Source organism: Delphinapterus leucas, chromosome 17 (genome assembly GCF_059928025.1).
Source record: "Delphinapterus leucas isolate spDelLeu-1000000601 "Yukka" chromosome 17, BTC_Dleu_Yukka2, whole genome shotgun sequence".
Classification (NCBI taxonomy): domain Eukaryota; kingdom Metazoa; phylum Chordata; class Mammalia; order Artiodactyla; family Monodontidae; genus Delphinapterus; species Delphinapterus leucas.
Genome location: NC_143145.1, coordinates 42658154 through 42675525, shown reverse-complemented (window position 1 = coordinate 42675525; position 17372 = coordinate 42658154). Strand labels below are relative to the sequence as shown.

At 39.3% G+C, this 17372-nt stretch overlaps 1 protein-coding gene across 2 annotated transcripts in view; it reads right to left on the bottom strand.

Annotated features, from left to right (window-relative positions):
* Window positions 1–17372, bottom strand: part of RAD54B (RAD54 homolog B) — a 114339-nt gene that overhangs the window by 87994 nt on the left and 8973 nt on the right. For both annotated transcript variants that reach the window (XM_022584786.3, XM_089898903.1), the window contains one exon: window positions 5564–5732. In XM_022584786.3, coding sequence (XP_022440494.1) covers window positions 5564–5732 — 169 coding nt within the window. The remainder of the gene's footprint in view (window positions 1–5563; window positions 5733–17372) is intronic.

The following is a 17372-nucleotide window of genomic DNA, read 5'->3' as shown; positions in this document are numbered from 1 at the left end:
TAAGATTCCATATATACGTGTTAGCATACGGTATTTGTTTTTCTCTTTCTGACTTACTTCACTCTGTATGACAGACTCTAGGTCCATCCACCTCACTACAAATAACTCAATTTCGTTTCTTTTTATGGCTGAGTAATATTCCATTGTATATATGTGCCACATCTTCTTTACCCATTCATCTGTCAATGGACACTTAGGTAAATGCACATACCTTGAGACCTTTGATACTCAAAGGTATCCTATGAATACATTCTCACATATGATTATAATATACAGCTATTCATTGTAACTTTGTTTGTAATAAGAAAAGATACCAAGCAACCTAAATATCCATTAATATGGCACTGGTTAAGTACATTTGGCAAATCCACACAATGGAATATTATGTAGTTTTTAAAAAGAATGAGGTAGGGGAGTTCCCTGGTGGCCTAGTGGTTAGGATTTCGGGCTTTCACTGCCATGGCCTGGGTTCAATCCTTGGACACAGAACTATGAGATCCCGCAAGCCATGTGGCAGGGCCAAAAAAAAAAAAGAAAGAAAAAGAAAAAAAAAAGAATGCAGGAGTTCTAAATGTACTGAAAAAAGATTTCAAAGATAAATCAAACATTTATAAATTAATTATAAACCAATAAAATTCAAAAATCACATTAATTTAATGACAGTGTTATTTTACTGAAATTAAACTGCTATTGATCACAATATAAGTATGGTACCAAAAGATTTGGCACATACAAGTCCTTTTGTGTCCAACAAGCCTCTTCTCCAGTACAGCATATGAAGGCTCAATTCTTTAACTATCCTTAATCTGAATATACAAAACCTCATTTGGTACGAGTATACCCCATTCTGCCTACCTCTGTTCTCATTTGCCGACATGAAATCTTGTAATAATACTCAATTAGGGCTTCCCTGGTGGCGCAGTGGTTGAGAGTCCGCCTGCCGATGCAGGGGACACGGGTTCGTGCCCTGGTCCGGGAAGATCCCACATGCCGCAGAGCGGCTGCGCCCGTGAGCCCTGGCCGCTGAGACTGCGCTTCCGGAGCCTGTGGTCCGCAACGGGAGAGGCCACAACAGTGAGAGCCCCGCGTACCGCAAAAAATAATAATAATAATAATACTCAATTATAGGGCTTCCCTGGTGGCACAGTGGTTAAGAATCCACCTGCCAATGCAGGGGACACGGGTTCAAGCCCTGGTCCACGATGATCCCATGTGCCGCAGAGCAGCTATGCCCTTGTGCCACAACTACTGAGCCTGCGCTCTCGAGCCTGCAAGCCACAACTACTGAGCCCATGTGCCACAACTACTGAAGCCCGCACGCCTAGAGCCCGTGCTCCGCAACAAGAGAAACCACAATGAGAAGCGTGCACACCACAACGAGGAGTAGCCCCCGCTTACCGCAACTAAAGAAAGCCCGTGCGCAGCAACGAAGACCCAACACAGCCAAAAATAAATAAATAAATTTATTTAATACAAAAAAAATCAAGTAGCACTTAAAAGAAAAACTCAATTATATGGTGGCCAACTGAAAGATCCAACATAGGCTTATATACTTTTATTCATATTATTTAAAAGAAAACACAGAATTCTAAGCTTCTCTGAGAATTTATAAACCCCTGAAAATATGTCCAAACATCTCCAGGGACCTAAAAATCATTAGAAAAACACTTATCTCTCCAACAGAGGTTTTATCACTCCCTTTTTATACCTTTAATCTTCCCCTCTTCAATACCTCTTTCCTCTACAACACACTACCTTTAAAAACAACAACCAAAAAACCTCTATGGCTCCCTGCTATCCCTCAAGATACTACTCCTTCCCTTCAAAACCAAATTTCTTTATTGATTTACATACATTATTTATTTACATTCACTGCCTCCATTTGCCTGTCTCCACTCATCACATATCCATTACAATATGGCTTTTGTTCCAAACACTTTCTCAAACTATTCTAAGTATTACCAATACTTGCAAACTATAATGTTCCAGCAACTTCTTCTTGACTTCCTGACTTATCTGAAGTACTTCAGAGCCAAAGGGCTTAGCCAAGGGACTCAACTACAAGTTTTTCAAGATCCCTTACATCAGTCATAAAATGTTTTTGAATTCATACTGTTTGACTTAAAACCCGAACAAGAGAAAGTTCCTGCCTTTGTATGCCACAGTTTAGTGAACGAGACTCAGGTAAATAGATAAAATATAAAGAGTATAGCTGAACAGCCTGAGGGAGAATTAATGGTCTCATCTTACACTTCATCACAATGAAAAGGAATCAGAAAGAATGAAAAAATTTCTGTTTTTCTAAAGAATGTAAGTATAGCCGTTGAGTATCAGAAGGTCTAGGGCTCCCTTTATTAATTTCCAAGGACTGCTATAACAAAGTACCACAAACACTTAAAACAACAGAATTTATTGTCTCACAACATGGAGACCAGAAGTTCAAAATCAAGACGTCAGCAGGGCCATGCTCTCTCTGAAGGATCTGTGGGAGAATCCTTCCGTGCCCCTTTCTAGCTTCTGGTGGTTGCCAGCAATCCTTGGTGCTCCTAGGCTTGCAGCTGGATTACTCTGATCTCTGTCTCCACTGTCACAAGGCCTTTTTCCCTCTGTATTTCTGTGTCTCTCTCCTCATAACCAGCCATTGGATTTGTTAGGGGAACCACTGACCGAAAGCTGCCCACCCTGGCCAGGCACCACAGTAACCATCTGCATGCGCTGTTTCACAAAAGGAGGTCCTGGTAAGGAACATGGAACTAACAAGCCACCACCAACCGGAAGAATTCAGGAGAAGTCAAAAGGAGACACCAGCCCATATGTCCTACCAACCTCCCAGAATCCTCCTCGCTGGACTCCTTCTTGGCTGAGCCATGCGTGCACCACCAGGAAGGACCCTGAGTCAGAATGATTGGCCAGAGACTAACCCAGAAACTAATCCCATCACCATAAAACCCGGGACTGTGAGCCACGTGGCACAGCAGTCCCTCCTGGGTTCCCTTTCCCTCCTGCTCTCCACGCGGGTGCTCCTTCCCACTAAAGTCTCTTGCTTTGTCAGCACGTGTGTCTCCTCGGACATTTCATTTCCAAGTGTTAGACAAGAGCCCACTCTCGGGCCCTTGGAAGGGGTCCCCCTTCCTGCAACAGATTTAGGGTCCACCCTAATCCAGTATGACCTCAACAGACTTGATGAGACTTGAAGTGCACAGTAAAATTCAATAGAGTGAAAATGTACTTATTAGGGCTCTTTTGGTTGTTAGGAAACCAAACTTAAACTACCTTAAGTAAAAATGGTTTTCCTGATGAACTAGATATTAAATATTATGAATTACTGTTAATCTTGTTTGGTGTAATAATGTGGTTATATAGGAGAAAACATTTAAGATATACATGCTGAAGTATTTAGAAGTGAAGTGGCATGATATCTGCAACTTATTTTCAAATGGTCCAGAAAAAAAAAATTGCATACACGGGGTGGGGCTGGGTGGGGAGGGACAAATGAGGCAGAATGTTAACAACTATTGAATTTATGATGATAACTGGATTATTCTTTCAACCTCTCTATACGTAGGAAACTTTTCAAAATAAAAAGGTAACAGGAAATGAGGACATATTCTAACTGGGACATGCAGGCTTGGACCTGACTTCAAGGTGGATTAGACCTGGAATTGAAAGAATGTCAAAAGGTGAATATATACTACACAGGTCTTTCATCTCCATACTTTTCTATATACAACATTCCTCTCCAGCAATCATCATAGAAAGCAAGATGTTTCTCACAATGCTCTTTTCCCCAGTTAACCTCTCTCTAAATGAGAGGCAGGAGGGTATCAGGAGGTTGGCACAGGTTCCCCAGTCCAGTGAATGTACTAAAAAAAAGAAGGGATTAAGGGATTAAAGGTTGAGTAAATTAACTCCCTCTTCAATTTATTTTAACTCTTAACTCCCTTCTCATATTTAACAGGGAACAGAATGAGAAACTATAGTAGAATGCAAAAAAAGCCCCAAATCAGTAACATGAAATGTATTATATTCTAGAGTCTAAATATCATTCTCTGGTGAAGAGATTAGCTACCAAGATAGAAAAGAAACAGGCATAGATGGATCATTATCCATCACAGGCTTGACAGTAGAGAAAAAAGTCTGGGAAAATAGGATATTCACCTAACGAAGATGGAAGGAAGAAAAGAGAAAAGGAGGGAGGTAAGGAGGAAAGTAATAAAGAGAGAGCAAATCCGTGAAACAGGGCAGAAGCTAAACTGCCATACCCAGAGCTATCTCTAGGGATCTCCCTAAATTGATACCACCAAAAGTCCTTCTCAACTTCATCCTGACACTTGTTACAAATTTGAGAGCACGTAAATGGTACTAAGGATCCTGGCCAGTTGGGAAAAATCAGAAGTCCCTTCTGCCCAACAAGAAATGAACTCATTTATATGTAAAATGTATTAATTATCACAAAGCTCCAAAACTTCCTTCAAAAGGGTTAAGCGTTTAAGGCACTTTGTTGATTTGCACTGGTATCTTAAAATAGTAGTTATATTCTATAGACCAGCAAATGAGGCTCTCTCCCTGACACTCCTTATTCAACCAAAAAATAAAATGTTATTTAGAAAAATGTAGTCTTAATGGTGCCTTTCACAGGCCAAATAAACATCCATGAACATCCTAGATAAATTTTAATTACCTGAAAAATACTAATCTCTTACAGATGCAAAAAGAACCATAGCCATTATTTTAACTCAATTCAACTTGTTAAATGCTTGGTTTTCCTGCAATTATATACTTTCACAATTCAAATCTAACTGATTTTAAGTTACTCCAATGGACTAAAATGAATCAACAGTTTTACTCATTTAAAGTTCACCACTCCTTTTAGTGCTGTTAATGCATTTTAAAAGTTTTTAAAAAATCAAATCTTTAGGACTTCCCTGGTGGCTCAGTGGTTAAGAATCCACCTGCCAATACAGGGGACATGGGTTCAAGCCCTGGTCCGGGAAGATCTCACATGCCACGGAGCAATTAAGCCCATGTGCCACAACTACTGAGCCCATGCACTAGAGCCCGCAAGCCACAACTACTGAGCCCACGTGTCACAACTACTGAAGCCCACATGCCTAGAGCCTGTGCTCTGCAACAAGAGAAGCCACCGCAATGAGACACCCGCGCACTGCAACAAACAGTAGCCCCCACTCACCGCAACTAGAGAAAGCCCACATGCAGCAACGAAGACCCAACGCAACCAAAAATAAATAAGTAAAAATAAGTAAGTTAAAAAAAAAATCTTTAAACACTATTTATTTTGCTACTTGAGGTAAAGACCATTAATTGACCAATAAGTTTACAATGAATAAGATTAGACATGTGCCTACTACAAAATGCAAGATTTGAATGATGTGGTTATTAATCCATCATTAAAGATAAATTACGACAACAAAAAATCTGAATTGCCAGCGACCTAGTGGTATTACATCAACTATTTTCAAATATAACATATTCATTCTCGTAAATAATCAATTTAAATAATACTGTAATAAGCCTGGTCAAGTATAAACCTGAACAGTCTTACCTGTATGATGTGGGTCTGATGTTGTCTTTGCAGATGCTTCCAAACAATATTTTTCCCTGTAATTATCCTCATGATTAATTCCTCTAGAACTTTCTTCAGTAGGCAGATTAAAACTGCATATTCTGGGATCATTTTGTGACTGCAGAAAAGTATTCTTATTTGCAGCAACCTAAAAGAACAAAATATGTATTTTATGCTGATATTAAACTTAATTTCCCATATTTTTACTTAATAGATTCCTAATTTAAAATGTGAGCTACTAGTTTCTCATACCTAAATGGGGAATATTTAAAAATAAAAATTATAATTTTTATTGTTTGTTTTTTAAGCTACTTTTATTACATAATAAAAGCTGAAAGACATCACAGAATGAAAATTATGCTTACAATTATAGTGTATTTTAAGCAACATATCAAATGAGGTTTTAAACAAGTCACAATATGCCATTCTCAGTCAACTGCTTTTTTTCTTGCTAAATTTCTCAATATTAAAAGAAACACTTAAATATTGTTAATTTAAGTGTGATAATGATACCTGTACTGTACTGTTGTTGTTTTAACAGTACCTTATGTTTTAAAGACAAATACTAAAATATTTACAAATGAAAAGATATTCCTGGAATCTGCATCAAAATAATGAGAGGGGAAGAAGGGGGGAGGGAGCTGGAGAGGAAAAAATGAAGCAAGAACAACTGTCATAAACTGACAATTGTTGAAGCTGGATGATGGGTACATGGGGGTTCTTCATATACTCTTTTCTCTATTTTTGTATATGTATTAGCTTTCTGTTGCTGCTGTAACAAATTACAAGAAACTTAGTGGCTTAAAACAACACAAATTTATAATTTTGTAAGTTTGAACTCTCACTTGGCTCTTAATGGACTAAAATCAAGGTAATCATCAGGGCAGCATTTCTTTCAGGAGGTTCTAAGGGAGAAAACATTTCCTTGACTTTTCAAACTTCTAAAAGCTACCCACATTCCTTGGCTTGTGGCCCCATTCCTCTACTTCAAAGCCAGTTCCTCTGCATCTCTCTGCCCCTGCTTCCTTAATCACATCTCTTTCTCTAACCCTCTCATCTGTCTCCCTCTTCTACTTTTAAGGACCTCTGTGATTACACTGGGCCCATCTGGATAATCCAGGATGACCACCCCCCCACCCCATCTCAAGGTCCTTAACATTAATCACCTAGTCAAAGTCCCTTTTGCCACGTGAGGTAACATATTCACAGGTTCCAGGGATTAGGACGTGGACATTTTTGGAAGGCCATTTTTCTGCCTACCATAGTATGTTTGAAATGTTTTTTAAATAACAACTCACAATAACAGACACAGTCGTCATATCTCTATAAATATTCATTATAATAAATTTCAGAGACATTCAAAAACCTGTCTGATAAGATTTTAAAGTAAGTCAGGTGAGGGAGGAGTCAAGATGGCGGTGTGGGAAGATGCGGAGTTAGCGTCTCCCCACAACTAGGGTGCCTGCTGGCCGCTGGTGGGGGATTCTGACCCCCAAGGAGACGGGAGGAACCCCAAGGTGAACCAGTAGGATGGAGGGGTACAAAGTGGGGAGAAGTGGAGGCCAGACAAGATCAGCGCCTCTGAGGCCAGGGAGATCAGGAGAGGCAGGTAGGACGGACTCTCCTACCTAGACAGAGCAGAGGGCAACTGTCTGGCCCTCTTGGGCAGGGGAGGCTGCTGAGCTCCCAGGCCAGACCCCTGCCCTCCAAGGCCCCCCCTTCTCCTGTCCTCCCCCCCATACCGGCTGCATTGGTCCTGGGGCATAGGAGGGAGACTAGGGAGATCAGGAGAAGCAGGCAGGAAGGGCCCTCCCAGACCCCAGACCGGAGGAGCAGGAGAGGAGAGGAGGGCGTTTGCCCCACCCACTCAACCCCAGAAAGCCTGCTAGGCTCCCAGGTGCAGTTCCCTGCCCTCTGAGACTGGGGTTGGGGGCACAACTGGGCCCCTTCTGTTCTTTGAGCCTAATCCGCACCGCCAGGGCCTTTTCCAGCCCTGTGGGTCCTGATCATGCGCCAGGCCCACCACCCAAACTTCGCCCTTGCTTAGGACCTGCTCTCCACAGCCAAGGCCTCACCCACCCCTTTTTTTTTCCTTTCCCTCCTCCTTTTTTTTACTCTTGTGGTACTGATGTACCTTCTGGTTGTTGATTCATCTATATTTTTATTTTTACATTCTTTCTAACAAATCTGTTAGTCTCCTAGTCTAATTTTATTTTCTACTTTGTTATTTTTCTCTCTTTTATTTTTTTGCCACCACACACGGCTTGCAGGATCTTGATTCATGAGCCTGGGGCTGGGGGAAGTTCCTGCGGTGGGAGCTCCGAGTCCGAACCACTGGACTAACAGAGAACCTCTGACCCCAGGGAATATTCATTGGCGTGAGGTCTCACAGAGTTCCTCATCTCAGCACCAAGACCCAGCTCTACCCAATATCCTTCAAACTCCAGTGTTGGAAGCCTCAGGCCAAACAACGAGTAAAACAGGAACACAATCCCACTCATTTAAAAAAAAAAAAGAGAGAGAGAGAGATGGCAAAAAAGTATGTCACAGATGAGGAAGCAAGGTAAAAACCTACAAGACCAAATAAATGAAGAGGAAACAGGCAATCTACCTGAAAAAGAATTCACAGTAATGATAGCAAAGGTGATCCAGAATCTCAGAAATAGAATGGAAGCATGGATTGAGAAAATAAAAGAAATGTTTAACAAAGATCTAGAAGAACTAAAGAACAAACAAAGAGAGATGAACAACACTATAACTGAAATAAAAAATACACTAGAAGGAAGCAATAACAGAATAATGGAGGCAGAAGAACGAATAAGTGAGTGGGAAGACAAACTGGTGGAAATAACTGTCGAGGAGCAGAATAAAGAAAAAGAATGAAAAGAATTGAAGACAATCTCAGAAACCTCTTGGACAAGACTAAATGCACCAACATTTGAATTACAGTGGTCCCAGAAGAAGAAGAGAAAAAGAAAGGGTCTGAGAAAATATTTGAAGAGATTATAGTCAAAAACTTCCCTAATGTGGAAAAGGAAATAGTCACCTGAGTCCAGTAAGCAAAAAAGGTCCCATACAGGATAAACCTTACGAAAAACACACCAAGAGACATATTAATCAAACTAACAAAAATTAAATTCAAAGAAAAAATATTAAAAGCAGCAAGGAAAAAAACAAAAATAGCATACAAAGCAATCCCCATAAGGTTACCAGCTAATTTTTCAGTGGAAACTCTGCAGGCCAGAAGGGAATGGCAGGATATACTTAAAGTGATGAAAGAGAAGAAATCTACAACCAAGATTACTCTCCCCAGCAAAGATCTCATTCAGATTCCATGGAGAAGTCAAAAGCTTTTCAGACAAACAAAAGCAAAGAGAATTCGGCACCACCAAACTAGCTTTAAAACAAACACTAGGGACTTCCCTGGTGGTCCAGTGGTAAAGAATCCACCTTTCAATACAGGGGACACGGGTTCAATCCCTGGTCAGGGAACTAAGATCCCACATGTGGTGCAGTGTGGCCAAAAAAAAAAAAAGAAAACAAACACTAAAGAAACTTTTCTAAGTGGGAAACAAAAGAGAAGAAAAACACCCACAAAAACAAACCCAAAACAATTAAGAAAATGGTAATAGCAACATATATATCGATAATAACCGTGAAGGTAAAAATGGATTAAATGCCCCAACCAAAAGACACAGACTAGCTGAATGGATACAAAAACAAGACCCATATATATGCTGTCTACAAGAGACCCACTTCAGACCTAGGGACACATACAGACTGAAACTGAAGGGATGGAAAATGATATTCCATGCAAATAGAAATCAAAAGCAAGCTGGAGTAGCAATACTCACATCAGATAAAATAGACTTTAAAATAAAGACTGTTACAGGAGATAAGCAGGAACCCTACATGAGGATCCATCTAAGAAGAAGATATAACAATCATAAATGTTTATGCACCCAACATAGGTGCACTCTAATACATAAGGCAAATGCTAACAACCATGAAAGGAGAAATCGACAGTAACACAATAACAGTAGGGGACATTAACACCCCACTTACACCAATGGACAAATCATCCAAACAGAAAATAAATAAGGAAACACAAGCTTTAATGACACAATAGACCAGATAGATCTAATTGATAATTATAGAACATTCCACCCAAAAGTGGCAGAATACACTTTCTTCTCAAGTGCACATGGAACATTCTCCAGGATAGATCACATCTTGGGTCACAAATCAAGCCTCAGAAAATTTAAGAAAACTGAAATCATATCAAGCATCTTTTCTGACCACGACGCTATGAGATTAGAAATCAATTACAGGAAAAAAAAACTGTAAAAAACACAAATACATGGGTGCTAAACAGTGCGCTACTAAATAACCAAGAGATCACTGAGGAAATCAAAAAATACACAGAAACAAATGACAACAAAAACACGATGACCCAAAAGCTATGGGACGCAGCCAAAGCAGTTCTAAGAGGGAAGATTACAGAAATTTAATCTCACCTCAAGAAACAAGAAAAATTTCAAATAAACAATGTAACCTTACACCTAAAGCAACTAGAGAAGAACAAAGAAAACCCAAAGACAGTAGAAGGAAAGAAATCATAAAGATCAGAACAGAAATAAATGAAATAGAAACGAAGAAAACAATAGCAAAGATCAACAAAACTAAAAGTTGATTCTTTGAGAAGATAAAATTGATAAACCTTTAGCCAGACTCATCAAGAAAAAAGGGAGAGGATGCAAATCAATAAAATTAGAAATGAAAAAGGAGAAATCACAACTGACACTGCAGAAATACAAAGGATTATAAGAGACTACTACAAACAATTATACGCCAATAAAATGGACAGCCAAGAAGAAATGGACAAATTCTTGGAAAGGTACAATTTTCCAAGACTGAACCAAGAAAAATTAGAAAATATAAACAGACCCATCACAAGTAATGAAACTGAAACTGTGATTAAAAATCTTCCAACAAACAAAAGTCTAGGACCAGATGGCTTCACAGGCAAATTCTATCAAATGTTTAGATAAGAGCTAACACCAATCCTCCTCAAACTCTTCCAAAAAATTGCAGAGGGAGAAACTCCCAAATTCATTTTACGAACCCACCACCACCCTGATACCAAAACCAGGCAAAGATGCCACCAAAAAAAGAAAACTACAGGCCAATATCACTGATGAACATAGATGCAAAAATCCTGAACAAAATACTAGCAAACAGGATCCAACAGCACATTAAAAGGATCATACACCATGATCAAGTGGGATTTATCCCAGGGATGCAAGGATTCTTCAATATAAGTAAATCAATCAATGTGACACACCACATTAACAAACTGAAGAATAAAAACCATATGATCATCTCAATAGACACAGAAAAAGCTTTTGACAAAATTCAACACCCATGTATGATAAAAACTCTCCAGAAAGTGGGCATAGAGGGAACATACCTCAACATAATAAAGCCCATATACAACAAACCCACAGCTAACATCATTCTCAATGGTGAAAAACTGAAAGCATTTCCTCTCAAATCAGGAAGAAGAACAGTATGTTCACTCTCGCCACTATTATTCAACATAGTTTGGAAGTCCTAGCCATGGCAATCTAAGAAGAAAAAGAAATAAAAGGAATCCAAATTGGAAAGGAAAAAGCGAAACTGTCACTGTTTGCAGATGACATGACACCATACATAGAAAATCCTAAAGATGCGACCAGAAAACTACTAGAACTAATCAATGAATTTGGTAAGGTTGCAGGATACAAAATTAATGCACAGAAATCTCTGGCATTCCTATACACCAACAATGAAAAATCAGAAAAAGAAATTAAGGAAACAATCCCATTTACCACTGCAACAAAAAGAATAAAATACCTAGGAATAAACCTGCCTAAGGAAGTGAAAGACTTGTACTCAGAAAACTATAAAACACCGATGAAAGAACTCAAAGATGACATAAACAGGTGGAGAAATATACCATGTTCTTGGACTGGAAGAATCACTATTGTGAAAATGACTATCCTACCCAAAGCAAGCTACAGATTCAGTGCAATCCCTATCAAACTACCAATGGCATTCTTCACAGAATTAGAACAAAAAATCTTACAATTTGTATGGAAACACAAAAGACCCCAAACAGCCAAAGCAATCTTGAGAAAGAAAAACGGAGTTGGAGGAATAAGGCTCCCCAACTTCAAACTATACCACAAAGCTACAGTAATCAGGTCAGTATGGTACTGGCACAAAAAAGAAATATAGATCAATGGTACAGGATAGAATGCCCAGAGATAAACCCAGGTACATATGGGCACCTAATTTACGACAAAGGAGGCAAGAACATACAATGGAGAAAAGACAGCCTCTTCAATAAGTGGTGCTGGGAAAACTGCACAGCTACATGTAGAAGAATGAAATTAGAACACTACCTAACACCATAAACAAAAATAAACTCAAAAAGGATTAAAGACTTAAATTTAAGACCAGGCACTATAAAACTTTTAGACAAAGACAAGGAAAAACACTCTTTGACATAAATCACAGCAAGATCTTTTTTGACCCACCTCCTAGAGTAACAGAAATAAAAACAAAAATAAACAAATGGGACTTAATTAAACTTAAATGCTTTGCACAGTAAAGGAAACCATAAACAAGACAAAAAGACATCCCTCAGAATGGGAGAAAATATTTGCAAATGAAACAGCAGACAAAGGATTAATCTCCAAATATACAAACAGCTCATGGAGCTCAATATCAAGAAAACAAACAATCCAGTTAAAAAAATGGGGGAAGACGTAACTAGACATTTCACCAAGGAAGACATACAGATGGCCAAGAGGCACATAAAAAGATGCTCAACATCACTAATTATTAGAGAAATGCAAATCAAAACTACAATGAGGTATCACCTCACGCCCATCAGAATGGCCATTATTGAAAAAGCTAGAAACAGTAAATGCTGGAAAGGGTGTGGTGAAAAGGGAACCCTCCTACACTGTTGGTGGGAATGTAAGTTGATACAACCACTACGGAAACAGTATGGATGTTCCTTAAAAAACTAAAAATAGAACTACCATATGACCCAGCGATCCCACTGCTGGGTATATACCCTGAGAAAACCATAATTCAAAAAGAGACATGCACCACAATGTTCATTGAAGCACTATTCACAATAGCCAGGACATGGAACCAACCTAGATGTCCATCAACAGATGAATGGATAAAGAAGACGTCGTACATATATACAGTGGAATATTACTCAGCCATAAAAAGAAAAGAAATTGAGTTATTTGTAGTGAGGTGGATGGACCTAGAGTCTGTCATACAGAGAGAAGTAAGTCAGAAAGAGAAAAACAAATACCATATGCTAAAGCATATATATGCAATTTTAAAAAAATGGTACTGATGAACCTAGTTGCAGGGCAGGAATAAAGAGGTAGACATAGAGAATGGACTTGATGACATGGGGTGGGAGGGCGAAGCTGGGGCAAAGTGAGAGTAGTATCGACATATATACACTACTGAATGTAAAATAGTTGGCAGGTGGGAAGCAGCAGCAAAGCACAAGGAGATCAGCTCAGTGCTTTGTGACGACCTAGAGTGGGATAGGAAGGATGGGAGGGAGGCCCAAGAGCGAGGGGATATGGGGACATGTGTATGTATATGGCTGATTCGCTCTGTTGTGCAACAGAAACTAACACGGTATTGTGAAGCAATTATACTCCAATAAAGATCTATTAAAATTTTTTTTAATTACAAAAAGATTACTGCTGATCCCAAAAAATAAATAAAAAATAAAGTAAGTCATGGCAATAAACTAATGAAGGCCTACATTTTATTTTTTGCAACATTTTATTTTTATATAATTTTAAACTTAAACAATCCAGAAATAATACAAGGAAGTCTCATATACCCCTTACCCAAATTCATCATTTGTTTACATTTTGCTCCTTTTACTTTCCCTCTATCTCTCCGTGTGTGTGTGTGTGTGTGTGTGTGTGTGTGTATACACATCTGAAAGTAAGCTGGACACACTGTGCTCCTCTACGTCTAAATACTACAAAGTGTGCTTGCAAAGAGCAAAGACACTCTCTTACATAATCACAGTAAAATTATCAAAACCAAGAATTTAACATTGGTAGTATAATACTATTACCCAATCCACAGTTCATATTCAAATGGGGTTGCTTACCCCAACAATGTCTTTTGATAGCTTCTTCCCTGAGCCAGGATCCAATCCCAGGTCACACAATACATTTAATCAACAAGTTTCTTTAGTCTCCTTTAATCTAGAACAGTTCCTCAACCTTTATCTTTTGTGATTTTTGACACTTTTGAAGACTACAGGCCAGTTATTTTGTAGAATGCTCCTCTATCTGGATTGTCTGATATTTCCTAATGATAAGTTTCAGGTTATGCATTTTGGACAGGAATATCACAGTTCATCATACCAGGGGCACATAATATTAATTTGTCCCATTACAGGAGGCATTCACTTGATTAAAGTGGTGTCTACCAGGTATTCCTGCAAAGCTAGTATTTTTCTATTTGTAATTTTTTAAAGTATGTTGTAAGGAGATGCTTGAGTCTATTCAACTATCCTATTTCCTGACCAAACATTCACCCACTTGTTTTGGAATCCATTAATATTTTCCAACACCATCATTACTTTTATTTTTATGATTTAGCATTCCACTCTGAGAAAGAGCTTACGCTCCTCCCCATTTAGTTATTTAGTTGTATTAGTACGGATTCAGACTCCTAAAATAACCCACATTATTCAGTGGGTTATTATCCATTAGTATATTTATTTTGATGCTCAATTTGTTCCAGATTTTGTATTTATCAGACCACTCAAGTATAAAACCCCTGAAGTCACCAAAACAATACTTTCTCAGTCTGGATTAATCCAATCTAAGATGAGAAATAATTCAAGAACAAAAATTTAAGAATGGAATAAACAAAGTAACGGGACACTAAAGTTGACTGCTAAGCTTAATACTTTTGCGCTTCGCATGTTGCCTTGCTTAAAATAGCTGTATAATTTCAAAAAATGCCTACTTCATTAGTTTTTAAAGACAACTATTTAGTTTCTTGATATTAATTATAACAGGAAAAGAATAAATCAGCATTTTGGGTTTGGAATTAGTCATTAGAAACTCCATCAGAAAATAAACATAAAGTCAAGGGTGTCAAGATGATTCAATGGGGGAAAAATACAGTCTTTTCAACAAATGGTCCTGGAACAATTAGATATCCACATGAAAAAAGATAAAATTGGATTCCTACCTCACACCATACGTGAAAACTAATTCAAAATGGGTCACAGGCTGAAATGTAAGAACTAAAACTATAAAACTCTTAGAAGAAAATATAGTAAATCTTCATGACCTTCTTAGATATAACACTAAAATCACAAGTACTACCAACACCAAAAAAAAAAAAACAGATAAACTGGACTTCGTAAAAATTTTAAACTTTTGTGCTACAAATGAAACCATCAAGAAAGTGAAAGGCAAAAACAGAATGGGTGAAAATATTTGCAAATCATGTATCTGATAAGGGACCTATGTTTAGAATATACAAAGAACTCTTACAACTCTATAATAAAAAGCAAATAATCCAACTTAAAGGACAAAGGATCTGAATAGACAGTTCTCCAAAGAAGATATTCAAATGGCTGATACGCACATATAAAGATGCTCAATGACATCAGCCATCAAGGAAATGTAAACCATAACCCCGGGGCTTCCCTGGTGGCGCAGTGGTTGAGAGTCCACCTGCCGATGCAGGGGACGCGGGTTCGTGCCCCAGTCTGGGAAGATCCCACATGCCGCAGAGCGGCTGGGCCCGTGAGCCATGGCTGCTGAGCCTGCGCGTCCGGAGCCTGTGCTCCGCAATGGGAGAGGCCACAACAGTGAGAGGCCCGCATACCAAAAAAAAAAAAAAAAACCATAACCCCAAATGAGATATTACTTCATCCACAGTATGGTTTATAATCAAATAGATAATAATAAGTGTTGACAAGGATGTGGAGGACTGAAACCATCATACACTAATGGTGGGAATGAAACAGTACAGCCACCTTGGAAAAGAGTCTGGCATTTTATTAAAAGGTTAACCACAGAATTATCATATGATCCAGCAATTCCACTCCTAGAAATGCACCCAACAGAAATGAAAACATACATCTAGGGGCTACCCTGGTGGCGCAGTGGTTGAGAGTCTGCCTGCCGATGCAGGGGACACGGCTTCGTGCCCTGGTCCGGGAAGATCCCACATGCCGCGGAGCAGCTGGGCCCGTGAGCCATGGCCACTGAGCCTGCGCGTCCGGAGCCTGTGCTCCGCAACTGGAGAGGCCACAACAGTGAGAGGCCCGCATACCGCAAAAACAACAAAAACAAAAAAAACATACGTCTACACAATTTATATGCTAATATTCATCAGCATTATTCATAATACCTAAAAAATTTTAAAAATGGAAACAAACCAAACACCCATCAACCAAGAGATGGAAAAATAAAATACGGTATATTAATAAAATGAAATAGTATTCAGTGTGGCAAGCAGAATAATGCCTCCAGAAGGTGTCCACACCCTAATTCCCAGAACCTGTGGATATGTTACCTTATGTGGCAGAAGACGCTTTGCAGATGCAATTAAGGTTAAGGACCTTGAAATAGAGAGATTGTCCTGAATTATCCAGGCAGGCCCAATCTAACCAAATGAGTTCCAGTTTCAGAGAACCAAAAAGATGGCAATATAAGAACTCAAACCACCATTACCAATTTTGAAAACGTAGGAAGGGGACCATGAGCAAAGGAATGTAGGTGGTCTGCAGAACCTAGAAAAGGCAAAGGAAACATTTTTTTTTTTGCGGTATGTGGGCCTCTCACTGTTGTGGCCTCTCCCATTGCGGAGCACAGGCTCTGGACATGCAGGCTCAGCAGCCATGGCTCACAGGCCCAGCCGCTCCACGGCATGTGGGATCTTCCCGGACCGGGGCACAAACCTGTGTCCCCTGCATCGGCAGGTGGACTCTCAACCACTGCGCCACCAGGGAAGCCCAGGAAACATTCTTAAAACCTCCAGAAATAAATGCAACCCTGCCAACACCTTGATCTTAGCCCAGTGAGACCCACGTTGGGCTTCTGACCTACAGATCTGTAAGATAATACATTTGCATTATTTTCTTTTTTTTTTAATATTTATTTGGCTGCATTGGTTCTTAGTTGCGGCACACAGAACCTTTTGTTGCGGTGCACAGGCTCTTCGTTGTAGCGCGTGGGCTTCTCTCTAGTTGTGGTGCGTGGGTTCAAGAGAGCGCAGGCTCAGTAGTTGTGGTGTGTGAGCTTAGTTGCCCTGCAGCATGTGGGATCTTAGTTCCCTGACCAGGGATCGAACCCACGTCTCTTGCATTGGAAGGCAGAATCTTAACCACTGGACCACCAGGGAAGTCCCACATTTGCATTGTTTTAAGACACTAAATTTCTGGTAACCTATTACAGCAGCAATAGAAAACTAATACATTCAGCAATAAAAAGAAATGAATTACTGATACATGCTACAATGTGGATGAGCCTTTTGAAAAACACTATGCTAACTGAAAAAAGTGAGTCACAAAAGGCCATATGTGTGATTCCATTTACATGAAATGTTCGTAATAGGTAAATATACAGAAACAGAAAGTAGATTAGTGGTTGCTAAGGGCTGGGGGATTTTGATGGGCTGATGTGTATGAGGTCTCTTTCTGGAATGATAAAAATGTTCT